A 25,200-nucleotide genomic window follows, 5' to 3' on the forward strand; every position below is an offset into this window, starting at 1 on the left:
ATTTTTAAACTTCATTGTGCTCATTCACACCTGTTAGCATAAAACGTGAAATATTAAAATAGTACGAAACCTTTGATAAGTGACAGTAAAGATCAGTTTATAACAACTAAGACATCAAACTCTTGTATTTGTCTTCGTTTACAATTGCAACAAATTCCACAGAACCAATATCTCTGAAAATGAGTGCATGCTTCTGAAACATTTGATAATATGAATATTTCAGAAACATCAGTTTGAGTCTGCTCAATTGCAAAACAAAGGAAAAACTACTGACTTGCATGAGATAAGCATCTGCAGAGTCCACCATTATATTGTTGTTCACATAAGTTTCTTAAACCATGAACAAATGAGTAATTGTCTAATCTGGAATGTAAAGTGTAGTCATTTAGTGACATACAAAAGTGAGAATGAGAACTTGCAAGAATAAAAAAACAAACAGTAAAATAAAAACTGTCCTTAACACTAAGGCAATTGTATGCTGTGAGCATACAATTACAGTTCTGCATGGCTTTCTGCAAGAGTCTGTTTCTTAGACCACGCACTGCCTTCCACCAATGTTCATTAGGATGTTCTGAATGGCTTCAAAGATGTCCTTAAGTTCCTTTGGATAGTGTATGTTGAGGGCAAAAAGAAGGCCCATCAGCATGGAAATGGCACTTGAGACATCCCTCAGATTAGACAGGATTACTGCCGCCTCAAGGACAACCAACACATCGATGATGTCTTCTTCTTTCACCATCGCAATGCCAACTTTCATCCTCTTAGAAAACGTGTCTTCAATACCTGTCGGCTATAAAAGGGTTCAAAGACAAAAAAAAAAAAAAAAAATTACACAATTACAATTACACAATATCCCTTGTGCTTAACAATTCATGTTTTTCCAAAGAAGAGCCATACTGATGCGTTGGATGATGGTGATTGGCTTTGGGTAACACTTATTAGTTGTTAAAGTTTTTTCAGAATGAGATATGCACCCCCATGTTACAAATCCATTTCTTGCTTTAAACAAAGACCATGTTCATAAATAACTGAGCATGTCTTCAATTGCAGAATTCAAACAAAATTTTCAATTTAAATGGTAAATGGCCTGTATTTGTATAGCGCTTTACTAGTCCCCTAAGGACTCCAAAGTGCTTTACACATTCAGTCATTCACACACATGGGTGGATGACTGAATCGTGACTCAAGAGTTGACAGTTCGTCTTATAATCGGAAGGTTGCCGGTTCGAGCCCCGGCTCCGACAGTTTCAGTCGTTGTGTCCTTGGGCAAGACACTTCACCTGTTGCTTACTGGTGGTGGTCAGAGGGCCTGGTGGTGCCAGTGTCCGGCAGCCTCGCCTCTGTCAGTGCGCCCCAGGGCGGCTGTGGCTACAATGTAGCTTGCCATCACCAGTGTGTGAATTTAAATCTACTTGTGCTAAATATTGGCTGTGCTCTAAACCAAATCTGGCTGAGAATACATGAAATGTGCAAACTGCAGCTACACTACAGGATCAGATTATGGCTCCATAGACAATGCTTCTTTAATCAGTTTATTGATTAAAGTTTATTTTTCCCCCTATATTAACAGCATGAAAAAAGAGCATATAGACATGGCTGAACAGGTTGCATAATTGGCACTGAATATCAACATCCACCTTTACCCAGCTGCCCAATGACTCTCGGCCAGTAACCTTTAATTGCTTACCCAGTCTACACAGTCTCTTTTCCAGGGTCCAGGACATTTCACCAAAGTATTGCCCCCCACAGCTGTAGCAGCCACTGCAGGCCCTTAAATATCCTAATATCTCTGCCATTACAATATACAATGTGAGAAATCAAACGTAAAGCTGAAGTGAACAGTACAGGAGCGAAATGTCAAAGACCCTGGTGAAGACATGAATAAACACAAGACACTAATAATATCAATGCTAGCTTGCCAGTTAGTTACTCTGAAACCCAGACCAAATCCAGTGTCAAAGATCTTGTAATAATACATTTGGTGAGGAAAAAGTACACATGTTATCATGTGGCATCTATTGTTTCATAGATGCCACATGTTTCATTTAAAATCCACTGTGGTGCTGTCATTATTAAATTTACTAAAAGAAACAATGCTAACCTTCACAGTCTTGAAAGTGTGTGAGGGATCTTCCTTTAGAAAATTAGGTCCTCTGTCCTCTTCCTTTGTGTAGGGCTCTGGTCAAAGAAGTCAAAAACAAAACCAAAACATTTTTTAAACAGTGTTTATGAAGCATGTAGACAGCTCCAAATTCACAGCTTTTTGATGCATAATTCCATCAATATATGATTGTCATTGGAGATTTTGAATCAGGCTTATCAGGACATTCAAGTAGAATATGATATCCAACCTACCACCAATATACATAGATTCTGTAAAAGTTACCACACTAAATGTCCAGTTGTGAAATATGATGACAGACTTTACTTATCAGCTTTCTTTCAATGAGTTCATCAGTTGAACTGGATAACCTAAAACTTAAACAAAGGATTAGATTTCGCAGTTGAACACTTACATCATCACCGAAGCATCTTATGAGCCTAGTTAGCCCTCCTATGCCGCTCTTGATTTTCTACAGCTCCACGAACCTCTCCATAATGGTCAAGCACAGCAAAAAGGAACCCTTTCAGGTCAACAGATGTAAGACGGGCAAATTCTGCTTCAACCTGAGCAATAGAAGAAGAGGGGTGGAGAGTACAGGCAGAATAAAAAAAAGATTCTTTGAGACCCAAATTTAAGCAAACAGTCATCTGAGACCCATTAGAGAAAACACAAACACACAAAAGCAAACAAACAAAAAGATGCACTTTACCTGCAGTTCAGCAAACAAGGAAGTTCACAGAACAATAAGCTCTGTCTCGAAATCTTTTAAAGTAGAATGATTGTGAAAATGACTTATGTGATGTAAAACTTTAGTAAACGTGCGATTAAAAGAACACTGAGTAAAAGGACAAGTAACAATTTCCTTATTCCTCAGACGTTTACCTTGTGAGCAATACTGTTTTAGTCCAACTGCCTCATTAAAGTTACACAACAGGCTTTTTACATTAAAGCCAGCAAGTCCATTACATACTCCCTTTTTAGATCTGAAATACTGTGCACATTCTGTGTATATGTAGTGGACAGCAATTTACCCAAAAGAGCGCAAAGTTTGCAAGTCCACCTCATTTAAATGACAAAGACAGATGTGATCATCTAGACCTGTGAAAATAAATTAATGACAAACTTGCAGTTATGGATGTTATTACAACCACAAGAACCTAAACAGTCTGCTCCATTGCTTTTGTTAATGAATCATTTGTTGGTAGCACGTCTGAATATTTAGTTTATGCCACCTGCATGTGATCATCAATAGTGCCATATTACTTCTTAAGAAGTACCCTGACACTACAATCTTTATATCATTTGTTCTACAGAGCTATTAAGTTACAATATAATCTGTGGTGTTTCCAGTATGACAAAATGCACAAATTGTAACTTACCATTTGACTCCACTGACAAAAATAAATCCCCAGCATCAAGTTTGGCTTCACACACCTAAAATAAGTAAAATAAAAATATATGTTATAATTATATTGTTTTCGCCATTTATTCATGTTTGCTAATTTTCTGACATATAAACAATATTAGTTTTGTTACAATACAGGGAATGCAGTTTAATTAAAAGGTAAATTATGCAAAAAAAAAAAAAAAAAACTTCTGCAGTATACCATGCCAAAACTCAGTGTCTCTGATGCCAATTATTTTATCACTACAGCTCTTTTAGTATGGAAACTCACACAATCTAGTCATACTAGTCACAAGAGTTCAAAAATAAGTTAAAATAGTGAGCTGTTGTTAAGCATAAAGCATTTCAGGGTAACAAATAACTGCACAATAGAATTAAAGCAACAAAAAAACACACTGGAGGACTATCTGATAAAAACTAATATAATGCTGGTTTGTAGACCATATTTTGTCTCAGTCCTCAGTGCACTCTTGCAGCTTAGCATGCAGCAGTTAATAACAACTTAAGTGATTACATAGGGGTAAACAGATGACAACAAGCATCGGAGTCCTGCCAAAAAGTTCTTTTTGAACCCAGTCAGTTATTGGAAATATTGCCAAAATGAACTTCCACCAAAATACAACAGCCTGTGAACTTGAAAGAAATTTACAAGTACAGAGACAATATGAAATAAGCTTTATTAATTAGCTGAGTTAGCTTGCTAATATCGCAACAGTGGTTGAGTGCACAACCTTAAAGCTAGCGGCACAATACTTGTGATTTGGTCAGTGCCACATTAAACCCATAAAAAAGGCCATGTGTCACTTTATTAGGTCAAGTTTGGTCATGACACACAAGCTGGACCTTGTCGGCTAAAGTTACATTAGCTAAAGCAAACATTTCGGTAAAAGAGAAAACCCACGTCATGCCATAAATTCAAAACATGTTCCAACTTTTGTAGCTCTCTTTCCTTATAGTTATAACCAATGTTACTCACCTTGAAAGCATATTCCAAAGAAGACGATTAGAAAACGTCCAAGTAAAGTGAGCATGTCGTTAACTGCCAATTCCCCATGATGCACCTCGGTAGCAGTCACGTGAGGCAGTTTTGAATCCTGCTGTGCTCAACTTACCCACATTGTCAAGTTCACATAAGTTTCTGATTTAGCTGGACATGAGTTTTCAAGTTAGCTTTTTTTGGTGTAATTGGGACGTTTTTAACTTGTTATAACAACAACTTCAGTCATCTATCGTCAAACTGATATAGAATAATATGTTGAAATAACAAACATCTAGAATTACATTTTACAGTGCAGGGGCTCAGGAGGTCAAGGAGGGAACGTAGACTACCCCTCCGCCTCAGAGACTGTGTTGTTCCCTCGGGGACGAGGAACTTACTGCTTGGGGGGCAGTGTAACGATGGTTAAATGTTATGTTACAGTGACAGGTTGGTTACCTCTGCACGCTGTTGTTTCTTTAAGATACATGTTTGGTTGTGTTGCAGGAAAAAGGGGAGTTAATGCATGCAGGAAGGGGAGGGGGGGTCCTTGTTGTTGTGTGACTGTGCGGGGCAGGAGTGAGGTGTTGTACGAGAGCACTCTCCCCGGAGTTAACGGCCTGTTTGCCTGTGTCACTAACAAACGCCGAACAACATTAGCTAATTGTTATTTACTAACTAATCTTAAACTGACTGTTCAGTACAGAAATGAAGCCCAACAATCATGTTTTACAGTCACGTGGTCTCAGCCTCAGATACTCAACTAATCAAAGTGATGTCATGACAAAAATGAATGACCAACAAAACATTTTTTCTCCTTCATTTTTGTCAAACAATGCTGTATGACACGTTTCTCGCGGTTAGTATCATGGTTGCTAGGCAACCTGAGCAGCACGACGAAGGCTAGACCGTCCCATTTCACAAGCCTCTCACTTCCGCACTTCTCGTACTTATAGTATGCACCGTATGTAGTACGCGTAGTGCGCATACTTCAAGCGTGCAGACCCTGAATTGGGACACAGCCATTGTCTGCTTTTAGCTGCGCAATCAAGTCCCTGAGTTCCTGTAACTCTTCCTCCATCTCTGTAACACAGCTGTGGAATCCCACACCAAATTAGCTGCTGCTTTGCTTTTATCCTGTACAAAATAAAAAAAACAAAAAAAAAACAGTTTATGTTACACCAGATAATAAAACAAACAAACAAAGGAACACACATCTCTGTTTTTAAAGAGTATACCCTGTCAACAAACGCCACGTTTGTGGCAGCACGAGGTGGGAATAAAGTAAATACTCTTCACAGTTTTTTTTTTGTTTTTTGTTTTTTTTAACCTGTCCCGTTTGGTTCTTTTGCCATCAGAATTATTGTCTAAAGGCGAAGAAAGATGCCCAACGGATTTACTTTACCAAATGGACCATCCCAGCCTTGCCGTAATGGTCCATCTGATTCACCTTTTATTGTTTATTTTATTTTCACTTGCTGAATACGGGACAGACTTGACTGGTGGAAAGAAAGGGGAGAAAGAAAGAGGGAAAGAAAAAAAAAACCTGAGAAGAGGGACGGGGAAAAAGGGCAAAAAACAAAAACCAACAGAATAAGCAGACAAAAAAAATATATATATCGATCACCTGGATCACCTGTTGAGAAAGAAAAAAGAAAGCAAGCAGAAGAAGACAAGAGTAATAAACAAGATCACAATGATATATGGGAATATGACAGTAAATACTAAATATTAAACATTATTGTGCAGCACGTGAGATCGACAGCGCACAGTGTTCTTTGAGGTAGGAGCCCAAAAGGGTGTAATTTGTGTGTGTGATCACCCGTGTGTACACCTGTGAGCATGAATGCGCTTGTTTTTAAAAGGTTCCTTCATGTAATGATCTGCTAGAGGGTGTGGGGGGCCACTGCCCCGACCTCCAGGGCATGAAGCAGGTATGGAGGAGATCAAAACTCCAGACATCCAGAGGCCCCCAGAACACAAGAGACCAAGGAAGACCAACAGAGGGGCAGCCGCGCCACTATCCCAGAAAGAGCCGAGGAGAGTCCCAGATGAGGGGTCACTCAGCAGCCGCGGAGCAGAAGCCAGGGGGGGTTGCGGTGACGTGCCCGTGAGCTCCGCCGGCAGCCAGCTGTGCCTGAGTGACCGAGCCCCGGGCCGAGAGGCCGAGGGCACCCCATCCCCGAAGTGGCCCGAGCGAGCCCCAGGCTCCATGCTCCGATAAGCAGCCGCCCAGGAGTGAGCCGGTGGGTACCTGGGCGCCCACCCCCGGACACAAAGAACCACCAATGCACCGATGTCTGAGGGCGTCTGCCACCGGCAGGGGAAGTGGTGGGGGGAGATGGGCCTCCAAACCTTGGAGGGCCTGAGATGTCCCCAGAGAGGTGGGGTCTGATACCCAACCTGACATATAGACACAGACAAACAGGCACACACAGATACAAACATCTATTCCCACCCTCATGCTCTCAACACTCACCCAATGTGGAGACAGACATAGAGAGACACTGTACACACAATCACACTCCCCAAGCGTACTCTAAGCCCCGGGTCTAGGTACCCTTGCCCCTGGAGGGGGAAACTGCGCCCAGACCCAGGTGGTGTTACCCTTTTCCCTGCGGTGGGGAGAAGCAGACCGCCCCGACTCCGCAGCAGCAGGGAGGCCCCACATTCCAGACCCCAGTCGGACGGCCAACTCCTCCTCCTAGCCCCCCCGCTCCAGCAGGCCGCAGAGAACGGGGGTGTAGGAAGACTCCAAACCTCCCTCCACCCGCTCATATGTAGTGTTGATGTATGTGTGTTCTAAGGTGCATTTAAAACCCAGGAGGGCATGGAGCTACCTGCCAGAGCAGCAGGTAAGCATATAGCCCCTCCTGCTAGCCCTCAATGTCTACATGTATTTAAAATTGAGAGGTGGGCAGCGACGCCAGGGGTGAGGTGTACACCCTGATGGTGATTGGAATCCGTGTAGCGTGCCCACCCCCAAGATCCTATATGTATGTGTAATGAGAGTGTGAGTAATGTGAATGTCTAAGTTGTGGGATAAAATTGAGGCAGAGGCAGCCAGAAGGGGACAGAGGGGGGGGATGTCTCCTCTGCACCCTGGTGACACACCCCTACCCCAAGGCCCTGCATGTGTGGGTGATTGTGGTGGAGCGGGAAGAGGGAGGCAGCTGGAGATGGGGAGGGAAGGAAGGGAGGGGTAAGTGACCCCTCCCTGGGGTCAGCTCCCCCGCTGACCCCAGTAGGCACCCCCATACTCTGCAACCCGCCAGGGAAAGGGGGGCCCAGGCCCATCCAGACCGGGGCCCAGTGGAGCAGCGCCTCCCGGCCCCACAGAGCCCGGGACAGTCCACCTGACCCCACCACAGAGAAAACTGCACCCACCCCATCATCCACTCATCTTCCAGACTACACAAGACAATAGACGCCCAGGCTGAGATCTTCCTCCACCTCTCCTGTATCTCCCCCTCCTGCAGAGAGAGTTCCTGAAGAGAGGAAGGCTCCTGCAGGATGTGACAACCTCCCCCACCAGTTGAAGAGCCCCCCAGGTGGTTCGATGCACAGGCGGCACCCTGCGCCAGGACTGGGCCCCCACACACCCACCCGCCCACAACCCCGGCAACACACCAACCAGGACCCAAGCCCCTGAGGCTTGGCCAGGGCCCCAGCCCAGAGACGGAGTGCCCCCAGAACCTCACGCCCATCCCGGACCCACCCAGGGGCAGCCAGGCTACTCTTCACAGTTTAAAAGATAACACCACCCTGGGAATTTCACCCAGAGAATACTGGAAGAACACCAATCACCAAGAAGTCACTTAGGTTCGTTATACTCAGTACAGAGACGAGACTGTTAAAACAGTTTAACAATTTATTAATAATGATTTAAAACTACATATAAAAGCACAATCATAAATATCAATGTACAAATATGCTTAAAAAAAAGGTATTCAGAGCCGAGGCTTACCAGTGGAGGGGCAGGGATGCCACGCACAAACTTGAAAAAAAGAAAGAAAACACACCAAGACACAAGTGCAGCACACTATCACACACTCACACTAATAAACTAAAAAAAAGGCAGGTGTGTACACCAAGGCACCCTAGCCTCCTCCACGTCGGCACTCCGCATCTGAATAAAAGAAACAAAGAAAATTTTAAAATATTACAATAAAACTAATATTCACACGCTGGGGATAGCCCAACTGCAGGAACACACTGGTGATCCGCAGCTAGAAAAAGGGCCTCCCACCAGTGGTGTAACAAAAACCCAAACTACAAATCAAAACAACGGAAAAATAAACATACAACCAAAATAAAACAGCGTCATGAATCATGAGCAGAGTGGCTCATAGGAGGCTTCTACAGCTACGACCAGCTGCGACGGAGGCTTCAGAAGGGTAACCCGCAAATGATCTCTGCAACACCAAGGGAAGTCAGGTGACCAAAAAGGAGATCACAGGTAGCGATCCAGGAATGCTCAAATGGCCACTATTTATACTAGCGCCCCCTAATGCGCCAGGCCGAAAGTGGGTTGAACCGAGAAATAACATTCATCCTGCCACACTTCTTATGAAGGTGGTGTACTGAAAATTACGATTTTATGAGGTGGATAAACTACAACATAATCCACAATTAATAACAGAATCACCGACCAGTAATACGCCTTGATGCATGCTCAATCATCCAGGTAAGTAAATCCCCTAAATTTGATAGTGTTCATCTGGACGTTTTCAGTGAGAGAAACGTTTCGTCAACTTGGATGAGTGACGAAACCTTTCTCCCGCTGAAAACGTCCAGATGAACAGAATAAACTTTTATGGACCAACCAGTAATGTGTCTTTAAATTGGCACCGTTCTAGTGGCAGCTTGTTGTAGCAGCTCCCTGTCTTCGTAATGTTCTTTAGTTTCTTTTGCGGTTCTATACAATACAATGCTCTTCGGTAGTGCTGTACAATAAATCACTGAATAGAAAAATAAACATCTGTTTGATGACACAGGCGACTGACGGGAGGAGGAGAGTCTGATGGAGGAGCAGCTCAGCCACTGCAGTGAGAAACATCCATTCTTCATAAAAGGTGACAAAAATAAAATCACCACCATTATTCTACAGACATTAAGCTGTTGTTATTATGATTATTGTTAGTAATAATAACATTTATTCTGCACACACTGGCATTTTGCCAGTTTATACCAAATGTGGGACAAATCATTGCTGAAGAAAAAAAATGTAGAGCAACTAGTATTTCTTAATGTTTCTAATCTTTCTTTAGTCACTACTTCAAAAACATTGCTTCTGTTTAAAAATATATATATTTATGGTACATACCCACACTGAATGGAAAAATAAATATCTATTTGATGTCACTTTGAGTCTAAAATATAAGACATAATATATTTTACAGTTATTCATTATTGTTTTCTTTGCCACATAATTCCTTTTATCTCGCTTCATATATTTGACATATATAGCTACAAAGTAGAAATTAGTAAAATAAATAAAGCAAAACCATTAAAAGAGAGGGTGTGTCCAACTTTTGAGTGGAAGCGTACCCTACCGGTCAAAAGTGCTAGAACACCTTAATTTTTCAATTTTTTTCAATTGAAAATTATGTAGCTTAGTGTTTCATTGCACTCTGAAATGAAACCACAGTATAAATAAGGAGTTGGAGTTAAACAAAGAAACCATGGAATCAGTTTATAGACCTTGCAGATAAAACAGCTGAACACACCTGTTTTATTCTTTATATTCTTCAGAAAGTTCTTTCCATATATGCTGCATAAGTTCTGCGTGATAAACCAAAGATTTCAAATTTTGATTCATTATACCTTCCAGTCTTCCGTAGTTCAATGGCAGTGTTTCATGGCTCAGGGCAATAGCGGTTTTTGATACGGGCGACACAGGCAGTTGCCCGGGGCGGCATCACGGTGGGGGGCGGCATCACGGGCATCGGAAAAAAAAATTGCTCGTACTCATGCTGCCCCGACATCAGCCAGCGCATATTGGGGATGGCATAGGTACCGATTGGTTTTCTATCGCCCATTTGCTGGGAGTAAGGGCGCCCTCCGTTTGCGAGGTGCACCTGCTACTTCACTGTAAAAAGAATAACTCTATTCAAATTTTAAAAAATGATGTCCAATTGTCACATCCAAAATATTTGACTTCATAGAATCCAAATTGAGTCACTTGATATGACCTGATACTTTTATGTTGATATAAACAATATTACTAGACTTGACTGAAACTTTAAATTTTGCATTGATCCAAATTGATTTTTTTACATAGAACCATATTTTAATTATTGAACCAAGCTAATATATTGAAATTTAACCAACCTAATGTATTCACATCGAACCAAATTAACATGAACTAATATGTTTGTGTTGAAGCCAGGTAATTGATTTACATATATTCAAACTATATTTTTTACATTTCATTTTATTTCAGTTCAAAAATGCTCTGCATTTCCTATAAAAAACAAGACAGTTGGCCAACCAATTATTTCAAAATTATTTATTGTTCCAAACCATTTTAACTATAATCAATAGAGAGGATTAGTAATATACAGATTTAGTGCTACAGCAGAAATGATTAGAGAAATGTTTGTTTTATAAAACCTGCAACCTTTTGAAAACCAGTATAAAACCTGCAATCTTTTTAGAACTGGTATAAAACCTGCAACCTGTCTAAAACTGGCATAAAACCATTATAAAAACTCTTTTTAAACCAATTTGCAAGTACTCAAAAATGTTTATGTGCACTGTGCCTGTACAATGTAAAAAAAAATCTACACATGTATCAATGAAATCAACTTAAATCTCCCTTTCAAATGGGTGTTCTTATAATTTTTGAATGTAGAATACCACTGCAGGCCAACCAAGCAAAATAACCAAGCACACATGCACATGCATGTGCACATACACATGCACACATGCATGCAAACACACTACTGTGCAGTGTTAAGTTCACGATTAAGTTTGCGAATCTTAGAGGTCATCTTGTTAAAGTCAAGCTCCATCATAATCTTTTGAAGAGCCTCAAAGGTGAACCTGAATCCTCGTGGATATTCCATATTAAGAGCATAACAGAGTCCAAAGACCATTGCCACTCCAGCTACCACAGAAGGCAACTCATTCAGGACTTCCACACCATCAATGATTATCCCGATGTCTCGAGGCTGATGTAGGAAGCTTGAGTTGTCCCTGAAGACGAAGAGTGCCATGGTGGTACTCTGCAGCTCTTCCTCAGCTTCATCTTTCTGGGATATCTTGAGGTAAAATATGGAACAAAATGTACAAGTGAAGAACTGAAGTCTGGCACACCTGATAAATCTTTGACCATAATAAACTACTATTTTGATAGTTGTTTGGTCACAGACTATTAGAACAATTATTTGTCTAATCAGATTGTGAATTGCATAATCATTAAATTAAATCAATGGTGGAACATTTTCATAAATGTTCCACAAAGCCCAAGAAAAAAAAGAAAACAATACAGAACCCTAAGATATTAACTTGATGAGTTGATTAATCGTTGCTGTTCTACATTAATCACTGCATTTAATAGCAGAGTTGTCAAATTTACATCAAGAGACTGCATCTCATGTAGAGACAGAACAGATATGGACATACCATGTATTCTTTTATCAAGTCCTCAACACGTTCTCCAAGGTAGATAATGAGAGATTTAAGTATACACTCCCTCCTAATGTCAGCATCAGCATCCTGCAGGAACAGTTAAAATTGTTACTATGCAATATGGAGAGTATGCTGCGTGAGAGGAATTTTTTTTCACCTCTCTATCCTCATGAGGTGACTAATGCCTCTTTTCCACCGACAAATCGGCACGGTGCGCTTGAGAGCAGTTCAGTTTAGCGCGGATGAACTCGCTTGTTGCGGTGGAAACATAAAGCGGACGTAACTGGGAACAGGGGCGAACCCATCTGGCTATGAAAAGTCGCGCGCAAAAGTCTTTGTCCGCAACGTCACAGCCCGAAGAACAACAACAATCGCGATATATGTGTGTTTTTGTACTTTGCTCTGTCTGTGGTTCATTTTGATTGGTTTGATCTTTGGTTCTTGTGGAGGAAGTCGCCATGGTCCAAAGTCAATGGAGTATGGTTGCTGGGAGTTTTTTTTAAAGCCTTTTGTGGGAGCGCTTCTATATCACATCACGTGGGCACCACACACACCCGGGCCAATCAGGTGTAAAGGCGGTGGAAAAGCCTCCGCAGGGGGCTAAAGTGAACTGAGCCACATCGTGTTCTGTCGGTGGAAAAGCGGCATATGCTTTCTTGTCCCTAAATAAAAGTTTATACGTATATATGTATGTATGTGTATCTGGCGAGTGAGAGTGAAAATGTGTCTCCAAATAAATTTTGTTGTAGTTGTGCTCTGTACTTGTATAATGACAATAAATCTCTTCATTCATTCAAGGACAAAGCCCACACTTCCTTTCAACATTTTAAAAGGTCACAGCCATAATCACTGACGTTACCAAAATAAAACTGTAACAGGATACAAATTCTATTAGATACAGGGGTTAAAATGCTAACTGTCATGTTAATAGTTAATTATATACACCCTACCTGATCAAGAAACTCTAGGATTATGGCAGTTTTTGCTTTGGTTGTCCCTCCTTTCTTTCTGATTATTTTAAGTAGCTGTGGGGAGTGCTTGTCCAGCTGGGCCATGAATCTGGTTAGCAGGGGAACTGCAGTAACCCGCAGAAACTCTGCATTAATCTGTACATGAGTAGACAGTGTACAATACATTTTTTTAAAGACCAACTTCCAACAAGAAAAAGTCAAAACATATATTTCCCATTTCCAAACTATGATAAAAGGCATTAGTACAAAAAAGTTAAAGTTATACCTCTTCCATCTGAAATAGACCTGGCCATCTTTCCAAGAGGTTCTTGATGTCGGGCTTCTTATCCACAACCTCTTTCCTCCTGAATTCGAAGGTCCTGGCCATCTTCTCTCGTACAGTTTTCTCATTGTTTCTCTTCTTTAATTTGGTCAGGAGAGATATTCGCTCTAGTTCTAGGCTTTCTGGATTCTCACTGCTGGTCTGAGGATAGTAATTGTCCTCACCTCTTCTTGCCTTTTTGTTGTTCTTGGCTGGCTTGGGAACAGGATCTTCTCGTGACTTTGATTTGAGGGTATTTACTAAGAGCTCAGATGAGCTCAGATGCAAGTCCATGTGACTTAAGCTGAGTGCGGTAATTGCTCACCTTAGTCTTTAGTCTGAGTTTCCATCCGTAGCTCTCATTGAAGGAGTCTGGTTGCCTCAAGCAGGGATGTTTCCTTGTCAGAGCCTCTGCAACGTCACTCAGGTCTGCATCACTGGGGTACGCCTTGTAGGAGAAAATCTTCTCTGCCAGTCTTTCCAGAATGTCGGACAACATTTTTGATGTAGGTGTGAGCCTGGTTTGGTCCTTTGTGTATTCCGCATTCCCTTTCTCAAGTTGACCTTCTGTTTCAAAAGAGAATTGTGGGATGTTGAACTCCTTTGGCCAGGGCTCTGTGCGGAGTTTTTCAGAGGAGCTGCTGCTTAGTATGACTGTGTCATCAGTGTGTGTTGAGATGGAGCTTGTATCTAGGTCACTTTCTACAAATTCTAAAATTAATGTTTCAGTAGCAGACGGTATGACCTTGATGGTGGTAAGATCCTTGATCATGGAGGTTGAGTTCAAGTTCACAAATGTTCCACCAAAGTCTACATCTTTATATTGCAGCCTGATACCTCCAGCAACTTTGCATGACTCTTTAACTTGCTCAATGAGCTCTTCAACTGTGTCTGGCACCCTTGATAGATCCATCCTCTCAGAGCTATTGTCACTCAACAAAATGAGGAGTCGTATGGGATTTGCCATATTTGTGGATCAAGTTGCCTCTCAGCGCTAGTGTACACAAAACTTACAACATAAAATAACACAAAGGAAAGAGACACAACACAGTATCAGCTCCTACTGCAGGTTTTTGAACATATGTTATAAGGGTACTGTCACAGAAGACTGCAAATTTGGATTGCATGTTTAGTGTGTACAACCACACCTTATCCTATACAAAGGACATTTTCCAAAGCCAAAAGTGGTCCAGTTATGTCATGGACTTTTCTAGCCTGTATTGCACAGAAGTTAAAGTGTGCTCTAAGTCCAACCTTGACTTTTTTGTGGACATGCTCTTCCATGGAGACCAGAGGAGGCAAGAGAAGACCAGGTTAGGAATAAATATTACAAGTCACAACTGTCATTCTTAGACTGTAGACTGTGCACAAACTACTTATGTAGCGCAGGAATTTAATGTCAAAACACGTCCTGGATGTCTATAGAAAAGGAGCAAGGGAGGGAGGAGGCATTAGTTCCCATTTACAATCTCCTTGTGTTGGCATAAAGATGATCAGGTTAAAATTGTAAGTGCTATGTCAATGCAGACCTTAAATTTGGATATATCTCTTTAAGGTAATCAAACGCATTCCTCCTACAGTATAATCCACCAATGGATATGGATCTGTCAGTTCATCTGGCCCCAAAAGCAAAATGTCCTTGTTGGGGCTCACTTGAAGTTCAAAGGCCCTGAAATGCTCCCAATGCCACGCCCTCAGCTTGAAGCCGAGAGAGCAATTATTGCACACAATAGTGCCAACACATCAGCAAGGTGAATGAGAGGACAATGAGGGAGGGTCTAGATTATTATGAAATGTTTAAAAAGGATGTGCAGTGTAAATGCAAAATGATACCTGTTCAGATTAAATGAAAATGTATGCTTCAGCCATGGAATGGATGGAGTGATCTGTGGTTCTGAAAGCATACAGAAAAAAAAGAATAATGTTACTTCTCTATAAAACACATAACATAGAAAAACCAAGAAATACGTAACATGACATACACATCCTTATAAAAAGCTAGTACTATAATTTGATTTAGGTTTACCAAACAGTCTACAGACCAGCCATTAGCGACTAAGTTTGGCATAGGGTCAATTTTTTGCTGTTAAAATTAAAATTTCTTCAGAAAATGCACATTTTTCCGAGCCGCGCCTGAAAGTCAATTGAAGGAATTAGTCTTATGTCATTGATCTTATATGCTGGCGTGTTATTTCTGTCTCTAAATCATGCACATTAATAATTATCTTTTGCGCTTGGTGTACACACACATAACACACAGATATTTATATGAAGAGAGACAGAGACAAACATGCGCGCACAAACACAAGCTTGTGTCTAGAAACCGCGAGCTCACCAGAAAAATTCAAACGAAGCGGAGCACGGAGTTATACTATGAATGTTATGAACTATGAACTTATGCTAGCTAGCTGTATCCACCACCGATGCATCGTGGTAACGCTAGCTAGTTAGTATACTGGTAAAAAACGGCTTTTTGCCTAACTTGCATTCCCGACTGTGATGGTCGGTTGCTGGTAACCAGTTCTAACGTCGCGCCGGATAGCTAGCTAGCTTGTAGCTAGCAGCTACAATCATGCAAAAATTGGGGGGTGGCTGTCGACCCAGCTTAAATGGGGTTATTTTCTGCAATTTTGGCAATACAAATTATAAAAGCTTTTGTAATACACTTGGCTTTACTTACATTTATTTTCAGATGAAATTAATCAAAGATGTGACACGATGTTTCCAGCAGCCATGCAGAATAAAAATGGGTCCCGGTCTATTTCTGGTGGGTGTGTTCAAGTGCAAATCACTTTGATTCAAATTAAAGATATTATCTGTTCAACATGAAAAGAAATATATGTTTTGAGAGAAATCAAAAACTTTGCGTTGTGTCCTTTGTACAGATATTTAGTTTCATCCAAATCAAAAGTGGTATTTTAAAATGCAAAAAGAAAGGGTTTCACAATCAAATCAATGATTTTATTCTGTTTTGAATGGCACTTATTAGATTGAATGAATGACTGCATGTTAGACTTTTTTCAGTGTTGCGGCACAGGGAGGACGCGGGGCGGCGGCGGGGTATTCTCTGACCGGCTGGAGCAGCATCTAATAACCAACCAAAATAAAACTAAATAAAAACAAGCTAACAAACACGAAAACATCAGACATTATGATACAGACTTTTAATTTGCACTGATATTTTTTCGAAATTTGCGAAAAGTGAGCGCGAGAGCCCTCAGTGCGCCTGCTCGCTGCTGAAGTCAAAGTAAACTTTATTGTCATCAGAAAAGTTGGGACACCTGTAGGAGTTAGTCGCACCAGGTTTCAAGGCTCGATGAACTTCCATTGCTGCATAACAGCTTTAAATTGTTATCTAGGGGAGGTTTAAAAAATTTCCCTGATTGAAATGTATTGTAGTTTGAATAACACAATAATGATTAAAGAGCAGGCAAACAGATTCTGCCAAAAGATTTAAATATAACGCGCCGACTTGCCGTCTCGTGCTGAAAGCCGACATCTCACAGATTCTGAAACTACAGGTTGTATCACCGTCTGACTTAATTCACTGAACCAGCAGCAAAGGAGCATCAAAACTATGCTTCATGTTTGATAAATATTGTCATGAATTCCCTCTTGCATTTGCTGTCTTGCTTCCACCACTAATGTCACGGCGAGTGGGATGAGCCGTGTGGAAATATTAAAGAAGGATCCAGTCGCAGGCACTCGTGAAGGTGAGGTGGTTTATTGAACACAACGTGAAAATGGACAAACGGCAAACAGAACAGAAGACTACACTGTAACAAAAGTCAGTAAAATCCACAGCAAAACACCGTCAAATTCCAACGGTAATGGAGCGTAAAACCAAAAACTTCCTTTTACTGTATTAAATAGATTGAATAACCGTTAATTGTGAGACTGGATAAAACTTTGTTTTTTACTGTAATAAAATGTTGAAATTATAAATATTGTCTGTGAAAACAAATAAATATGCATACATTTTACAATTAAATATTGTAATGTTGAAAATGTCTGAAAAACTTAGATTTTACGGTATTATTTGAGTAAAACTACATCTTTTGGGGTTGTGCACATTGGAATTCACAGTATAAAGCTGTAGATTTTTAAGCAAACAAAAACATTCATTTTTACAGAAGCAAGATGTTAAAAAATAGGGTCCACCGTAATAATACAACCAGTAAATACCATTTTTTTAAAAAAAGAAGCAAATATCAGCAGTGAAAGACAATAAAATTGATAGCATTTTTTTTTATTTTAAAATTCAGATACTGATATACAGATTAAACGTTAGGCCTGCAGTATATCATTGTTAACCTTCTGATAAAAAAATCAACAGCAAAAGAAGATGTTAAAAATAAAGTTCATGGTTGTGAATAAAATTGATTTCAATAATCTTTTTTAATTATTATTTTAAAACAACTTTATGTTGTTGTGTTTCACGCCATATTATCAGACCACCTTACGTGGGTCCGCCTTAAATTTTGAGTTTGTGTGATCGCTGTTGATTGGTAGCTAAACTGCTGGTAAACCGTGTACAGACGTTTTACGTTCGAATTGCAGAGAAAAAAAAATTGTGGTAGCAACATTGTGCAGTATGAGCGAACCATTTCACCAAAAAAAAGGGGAAGCAAGGCAAGACGTGGCTGCAGCGGTCTGCAGACGTGACTTCTGATCAAATTCGAACCTCCTCCTAAAGAAACAAAGAGCGACATTACAGTGCAGGATGACGTCACCTGAAAATGACCAATAGCGTGGCGCGCTGCTGAGCTGTGTGCCAACCGCTCTTTTTTTCATGCAGGAGATTCAAGTTGGCTTAGCTAACAGACACAGTTTTGAACTCGTATATTAGCGCCATTTATTGCTGCTTGGACCACAGCATCTTCGGAATTTGTAGACATCCTGGCAGCTTACAATTAGTTCGAGGTGAGGTGAGTACATGCAACTTCAAGTTATCTCTGTTATAAAAATCCACCAGCCCAGCGTTTATAGATAATTTTAGCAGTTCGTTTTTTATGAGTGAGGTTGTGAATTTAGTTAGCATTTGTGAGTTGAGTTAGCATTACTGTCGCGAGGGAAGCATTGCTCTGGATTAGTTTCTGTGTTTGGCGTGCTTAATTCGCTAGGGAGGAATTACCAAAGTACATGGAGTTATGTTAACCTGTAATTTCTGTGGTAAGGTAGTTCAGTCATCAAGGGGCTACGTCAGGGGTGGGCACCGAGGGCCGGTGTCCCTGCAGGTTTTACATGTGTCCTTGAACCAACACAGCTGATTTAAATGGCTAAATTATCTCCTCAACATGTCCTGATGTTCTCCAGAGGCCTGGTAACGAACTAATCATGTGATTCAGGTGTGTTGACCCAAGGTGAGATCTAAAACCTGCAGGGACACCGGCCCTCGGGGCCTGGAATTGCCCACCCCTGGGCTACGTGCTTCATTGTAAACTGCATCGGAATGAGCCACGTCACTTTTTCTGAGAAACGTTTCACTATTCTACTTAAAATTGCAGGGTCAGTTTCTACTGCCTGCTTCAACCATACAGAACATTGTGGAGGAAATGCAGAACATACAGTTTGGGTAAACTTGCATCACTGTTAAAAGATGACACATCATTATCAGAGGAGGACATCAACAAAGTCTGCGAGTCTGTCAAAAGCTATGATCTTTTTTCTGCATGTCATACCGGGCCATTGAGGACAGTGCACTCCAGAGCTCAGACCTTTAAAAAAGCCTTCAACTATGTGGAACCAAAGAAAATATTTTTAGGGAGAGATGAAAACAGAAAAGATAGGTTTGCCTATTATGTGCCTTTAAGAGAGACTTTGAGATGTCTGCTAGAGTCTGATCTGTGGCAGAAATCAGAAGAGCCCTCTACTGAGCCTCCTGCTGATGTTCTGTGTGACATAAGTGATAGTAAGCTGTTTAAATCAAATGATTTTTTTGGTCAAAACCCATCATGTCTCAAGCTAGTACTCTACCAGGATGCCTTTGAAGTCGTTAACCCTTTAGGCTCTGCAAGGACAAAACACAAGGTATTAGCTGTATATGCATCAGTGGCAAACTTGCCACTTCATGTACGCTCAGACACAGATCACATGTCTCTTGTCTTACTGTGCAGGGAGAAAGATTTTAAAGAGTTTGGTCATGCTAATGTGTTCTCTGAATTACTGGCAGACTTGAAAGAATTGGAGGACAGTGGGATTGTTGCATCAGATGAAACTAGAGTCAAAGGAACTTTGTTTTGCATTGCTGGTGATAATCTGGGTTCTCACTGTATTGGTGGCTTCACTGAAAACTTTAGTTCTTCAAAGTACTTCTGCAGGTACTGCCTGATAACGAAATCTGAATTTCAGGGTGCTGACCCAAATCTGTGTGGACCAGAACGTACCAAAGAGAACTACAACTCTGCTGTTGATCACCTCCAGATTGACAATACACCAGACGTCGAAGGAGTGAAGTTCAGGTCAGTGTTCAATTCACTGAAATACTTCAACGTTTGTATGCCAGGCTTGCCACCATGTCTAGGTCATGATATCTTTGAGGGAGTAAACAGATTCAAGAAGATATTTTACACATTTCTTTGTTGTCTGTCTCTAAATCTTATTTTGTCTTTATTATGATTAAAAAGGTTTGTTTTGTTCCTGCCCTTTTCAGACACTGAATTTGAGCAGAAACCATAAGGATACTCAAAGGACCTGTGACTCTCAGGAAAAGGTGAGATTTCAGGTCATAATCTTTTTTTCTTTTTTTTTTCCATTAAATTCATTTTCCTTTTTCTCTTTACAATATTGCTGTTTTGTTTTTGTAAACAGCATCAAATGAGAGGGACAGATGAAACAGTTTCAAGACAATGGCAGGAAAAACATGCTGAAGATTGAAACAAACCTTGGCTGGAAATATTTGGTATGTGTTTTACTGTAAATCAAATTGTTGAAAAACATTCAGCTACACTGCAACACAGGGAAACTTGATTTGCACTTATTTTGTTACTTTAATTTCTTGTCTCATTATTTTTGTCAGTTATTATTGTTTATGGTGTATGCCCTTCTTGTTTTCTTTCTGAATGCAGAAGGTATCTAGCCAGTCCACAATGAAAGCTTCGTTGCACCCCATGAGTCTTCTGGCAGAAATGATGGCACCTGTATTCTTTGGTTTCCCTAAACATCACACCCTGCCTGTTTATACGAGGCTCTTCAGTTAAGTCTGCACCCAAAGATTCAATAAGAGGTAAGCAGTGGTATTATTCAAGTTTTGCTAAAAAAAAAAAGATGGACAGGAGACACTAATCTTAATCAGCCGAGCTCAGGTTCATGTCCAGGTGAGCAGTTTCATATGCTATAAAATGTAGATTGAATGATAGGTCTCATCACCATGCATTCAGCCATTAACTTAAAGTTCTATGATAAATCAATAGGAAACTTAAATACGTTTTCCAACAAATTATGATTGTGATTAGGGCTGCGTTGTCTATGTATCACTTTTACATAAGTAGATTTAAATGATAACTATTGCCAAAACGCAACCTGGGCTGTTTTGTTTTTTTTCTGTATCGATTTTGATGCACTCAAATTTATGCCCCGGCCCCCTAGTATTCCCATTCACTGGCTATTGACCACAAAACAAAATCACGGTCAATCTCAAAAACAGCTCGTTTGTCGTAATTATGCTTTTAGATATATGTTTGTCTTGTTTACAGTAAAAAAAAAAAAAACAGCCCAGGTTGCATTTTGACAATAGCTATCCTTTAAGAACTGTATATTTTACACTTAAGAAATCATTTATCATTAGATCTGTTTTTAGCAGCACGTTTTGTTCATTTCTGTGCATTTTGCTCAAGCACTGATCAAACTTTGTCCATTTTTTGCTGCAGAGGGGATCCTGCCAGTCCAAAGTGAACTCCTGATGGACATTGAAGTACTCCTGCAGAGCTTGTATCTTCGACACCATGCGCATTAGAAACTCCACTGAGTCCTTTCCTTCACCAAGGCAGGACCCAGTGACTCATTACTGTTGATAGGTCAGGGGCAGGTAATATTTTGTTTCATGTTTATTCATTCCTCCATGGATTACCAGCCATATATATGGACACATGCTGTATTCTCAAGATCTATGCTGTTTTGTAGGAATAGAGAAAATGATATGTTTAGTCTGTTTTCAAATGGTATGTCAAATTTTCTCATTGTTTATCAGTAATATTCACTACCTTGGTTATATATGAGTATCTTTAGATTTTTCTATATTTAGCGGTTGCAAATGTAAAATGTACGGTAAACCATTTATGTTCCTCATATTGTACTGTATTTTTAGCGGTAAAATACCGGCAGCTGTGGTTGCCAGGAATTTACCGTAAAATGTATCTGGTCAAAATAAAATGCTGTAATTTGTTATACAATTTCACTGTGTTTTTTACTGTCAAAGGTTTTAATAAGGTTTAACATATTTCTGTTATTTTTACAGTTATTTACAATAATAGGGTCCATCCTATTACTGTTAAATTAACAACAAATTACTGTAAATATTATTATATTATAACTTTTTTTTACTGCAAATATCCGTAAAAAGCTATGGAAAGTTGCATTTTTTACATTAAATTGCTGTATAATTGACAAATATATTTGTTTTTTTCTATCATGATTTTGGTAAAATAATACGTTGTCTACCTTAAAATTTAGGGTTACAAAACCAGTATACTGTATTGTCTTTTACAGATTCCACATTTTTTTTCACGGTATATTCCTGGCAACCACAGCTGTCGGTATTTTACCGTAAATTTGACAGTTTTTTTTTTTTTTTTTTTTTAAACAGTGTATCTAAACTGGGAACAACTAAACTAGTGAACACAAACCTGGGCCCTGTTTCAGAAAGCCGGTTTAGAAAACTCAGAGTTAAAAATGATACTCAGGGTTGAGTAACCCCGAACTGTCCAACTCGGAATATTCGGTTTCAGAAAGGCTGATAACAATTAGTTCAATCAACGCGGAGTTGCTTTAACCCCAAGTTAAGCGCGCGCATAAAGCCCTGATTAGTGGAGCACAGATTAAGCGAGTCACCATGGAGACGGAGGGAAAGAAGGCGCGGTCAATGTATTTTACAGCGCTTGAGGCCGAAATTCTGATGGCAGCATATGCCGATAACATGCAAATTTTGCGGAAAAAAAGTAACAGCCTCAGCTGCAAAAGAAAGGGAGCATGCATGGCAATACATAGCCGACAGAGTCAATGCGTGAGTGTTAATTTAAACATTGATCTAGGGATTTCCACCCATTTAACACGTTATTTTATTATATTTCATTTTATTTTTTATTTTATATATTTTATTTTGTGATGTGATGTGAGCGCAGGTGCAACCCAACAGGCCCCAAACGTTCCTGGCAGCAAGTAAAAATGAAATATAAAAAATGTAGAGGAAGAGGGTCCAGCCACTTCTCCAACAAACCTTTCCTCAGTAAGATGTTCAGCACTGATTTACAACCAACCTAAGTAGGCATGTACTATGAATGTCAATGCTATTTTCTGTGTTTCAATAACTCCCCGTAAAGCAGCTGTACAAGACCTGTTTGATCAAGAAAATAAAAAAATGCTTTTTGGAAATGGAACACTTCAAGCAGCAGAATGGAATGTGAGTGCCATCTATACAGCCAATCACGCCTGGGAACCCTGAAAATAAATGTAAAATCTAAGTAGTAGTTCAAGTATCATCACATCATGAATTAAGTTTTGTTCATCCTGATACCTGCAATTTTGTGGAATCCCTCTTTGATAAATCTTGTGGGTCTATGACCGGGGAACACCACAAACAAGTACAGGAGACGTTTCAGTGCAACTGTAACATTCCTGACTGCCCGACAGACGGTAGCCTTGGAAACGTGCTCAGCGTCACCAATATTATACAGAAAGCTCCCGTTTGCAAAAAAAAACGAAGTGCAATACAAATAATATGTACAGAACTGAGAGAATGTCTGCGATGTGTCACATGAGCAATATAAGGCCTGAGGATGTTATTCAAATAAATTATAGATTGTGCTGAAAAACGGTAACGTTCACACAGAAAATCATCAGGAAATAATAAAATGTCCAAACGCGCTCTAATCACTCTCTCCCGGCGGAGAGCTCTGTGGAGAATTTGGGCTTCAACATCTACTGGCTCTTCAAGGAAGGGGCACGCCATGTCTGACACTTCCTACAGTCAGGTTTCCGACAAAGAGGCGGAGAAGGTCAGGGTTAGTTGAAGTAAACCTGCTAGGGGGCAGGTTAGCTTCACGGAGTGTGTCGTCATAGTAACTCACTCAGAATTAATCTAAACTTGCTTTGTGAAACCGAAAACCCAGAGTTTTCGTTAACTCAGGGTATACTTACTCAGAGTTTGCACTAAATCAGCTTTCTGAAACAGGGCCCAGGACATGTACATGAAGGAGGATGAACAGCGGAGAATGATGACGGACAGCAGGGAGAACACACAGAAGGAGCATGGTGGATACACAGACAGACCAGCAGCTACAATGACAGAAGACACGACTTAAATACACACAGAGAAACACAGGGAGATTACACACAGGTGGTGGACACAGCTGGAGGTAATTAACGAGACGAGACAAGGGAGGTAAAACTGAACACACTTACATGAGACGCAGACCTTCACAATAAAACAGGAAACAAGAAAACACTACACAAGGACGCAGACACGACACTGAGAGACAGACAGAATATAACACATGCAACTCAAACAATACATGAAATAACAAATCCTTAAACACGGATAACCAGAAACAAGAAACTAGTAATAATCATCATCACCACCACCACCAGCACTACAAGAGAATAAGAAATGATCCAGAACCGTGACAACTAATCACACTTGCTGCACAGCTCTCTCACTGTAGTTCAAGACTAGTTTACCATTATAAAAAAATCTGTTTTTTGCATTATTTGCTTGCTTATCATGTATCAGTCTACCGATGTGTACAGTGTTGCTGCCCATTGTTTTTGTTTGTTTGTTTTTTTAAAGTGCCCTCTGACAAGAAAGCTTAATTTCTGCTAATTTCTACTGAAGAACTTTAAACTTTTACAAGCGATGCCAAATTGCAAAAAGCTTAGCCATGTTTCTAATAAAACCTCTTCAACGTTGCTCTACTTCAGTTCAGCAGCATCAGGTAATGTTCATATGTCAATTCGTGGTTTTCTTCCTTTTGTGATTTACTGGAGAATATTTTCAGGGGGTTATCTGCTATAAAAGCCAAGACTTTTTTTTACAGAGACCTAAATATAGCACAGGGGGTAAAACGTCGCACCAAAAAAAATGGGATGACCAACATATTGCACAGAACAAGGAAAGACTAAGATATTGCACATGGGATGGCAGCAACATAGTCAATGAACAGCAGCAAGAGAGTTATTGTATGGAAGAAGTCTGTTCACGTTCTTAGTTTGCATTAAAAGCTCTGACAGCCCACGGGAAGAAGGTGTTTTTTTAGTCTATTGGTTTTGCAACTGATGGAGCACCTGATGGATCTTGACTATAAGATAACAGACCACAAAATAACAATATATACAAGTATCAAATGGTAAATGAATTCAGTCCTAGCCCCTTTGTCACCCACTGCTAGAATAATAGACAGGTTTTTTAAAGGGGTTGCACACAAACGCAAAGCAGACGTTGATGCATTGCCAAATATGCTTCCAAACCAACTTCCTTCCAAGCTAATGACTAGAAAATAACAACTAACTACTCCTGAAATGTTGGAGGTTTTAGCACTTCATACAGTAAAGTTACAGGAGAATAAAAATAATTATCAGACAAAATGTACTTTGTTT

At 40.2% G+C, this 25,200-nt stretch overlaps 1 protein-coding gene and 2 long non-coding RNA genes across 6 annotated transcripts; 1 reads left to right on the plus strand and 2 right to left on the minus strand.

Moving 5' to 3' along the window:
• Nucleotides 1–10,981: 10,981 nt before the first annotated feature.
• Nucleotides 10,982–14,729, minus strand: LOC106097143 (uncharacterized). The gene is made up of 4 exons (XM_019351371.2): nucleotides 13,357–14,729; nucleotides 13,071–13,226; nucleotides 12,115–12,207; nucleotides 10,982–11,750 (listed from the first exon to the last, which is right to left on the minus strand). Exons 1-4 carry the CDS (start codon nucleotides 13,684–13,686, stop codon nucleotides 11,430–11,432), a joined length of 900 nt encoding a protein of 299 aa, XP_019206916.1. The 5' UTR covers nucleotides 13,687–14,729; the 3' UTR covers nucleotides 10,982–11,429.
• A 3,430-nt stretch (nucleotides 14,730–18,159) lies between these two features.
• Nucleotides 18,160–21,782, plus strand: LOC109196864 (uncharacterized). Of its 4 annotated transcripts, none has more exons than XR_002058202.2 (6): nucleotides 18,160–18,315; nucleotides 19,744–19,853; nucleotides 20,045–20,104; nucleotides 20,203–20,293; nucleotides 20,460–20,617; nucleotides 21,261–21,782. It is a non-coding gene; the product is annotated as an uncharacterized LOC109196864 (long non-coding RNA). The 4 variants fall into 4 exon arrangements; XR_002058200.2 differs by having other exon boundaries at nucleotides 18,163–18,320; XR_003215125.1 differs by lacking the exon at nucleotides 19,744–19,853 and having other exon boundaries at nucleotides 18,169–18,320; nucleotides 20,045–20,116.
• Nucleotides 21,783–22,318: 536 nt separating this feature from the next.
• Nucleotides 22,319–24,094, minus strand: LOC112843042 (uncharacterized). The gene is made up of 2 exons (XR_003215136.1): nucleotides 23,123–24,094; nucleotides 22,319–23,046 (listed from the first exon to the last, which is right to left on the minus strand). It is a non-coding gene; the product is annotated as an uncharacterized LOC112843042 (long non-coding RNA).
• Between the last annotated feature and the right edge of the window lie 1,106 nt (nucleotides 24,095–25,200).

Source organism: Oreochromis niloticus, linkage group LG3 (assembly GCF_001858045.2).
Source record: "Oreochromis niloticus isolate F11D_XX linkage group LG3, O_niloticus_UMD_NMBU, whole genome shotgun sequence".
Classification (NCBI taxonomy): Eukaryota; Metazoa; Chordata; class Actinopteri; order Cichliformes; family Cichlidae; genus Oreochromis; species Oreochromis niloticus.

Coding starts and splice junctions, on each gene's coding strand:
- LOC106097143 (XM_019351371.2), bottom strand. CDS start 13,686: ATGGACTTGCATCTGAGCTCATCTGAGCTCTTAGTAAATACCCTCAAA. Junction 12,208..13,070: donor TCCTAGAGTTTCTTGATCAG/GTAGGGTGTATA, acceptor CTGTTCCTGCAG/GATGCTGATGCTGACATTAG. Junction 11,751..12,114: donor ACTTGATAAAAGAATACATG/GTATGTCCATAT, acceptor TTTTACCTCAAG/ATATCCCAGAAAGATGAAGC.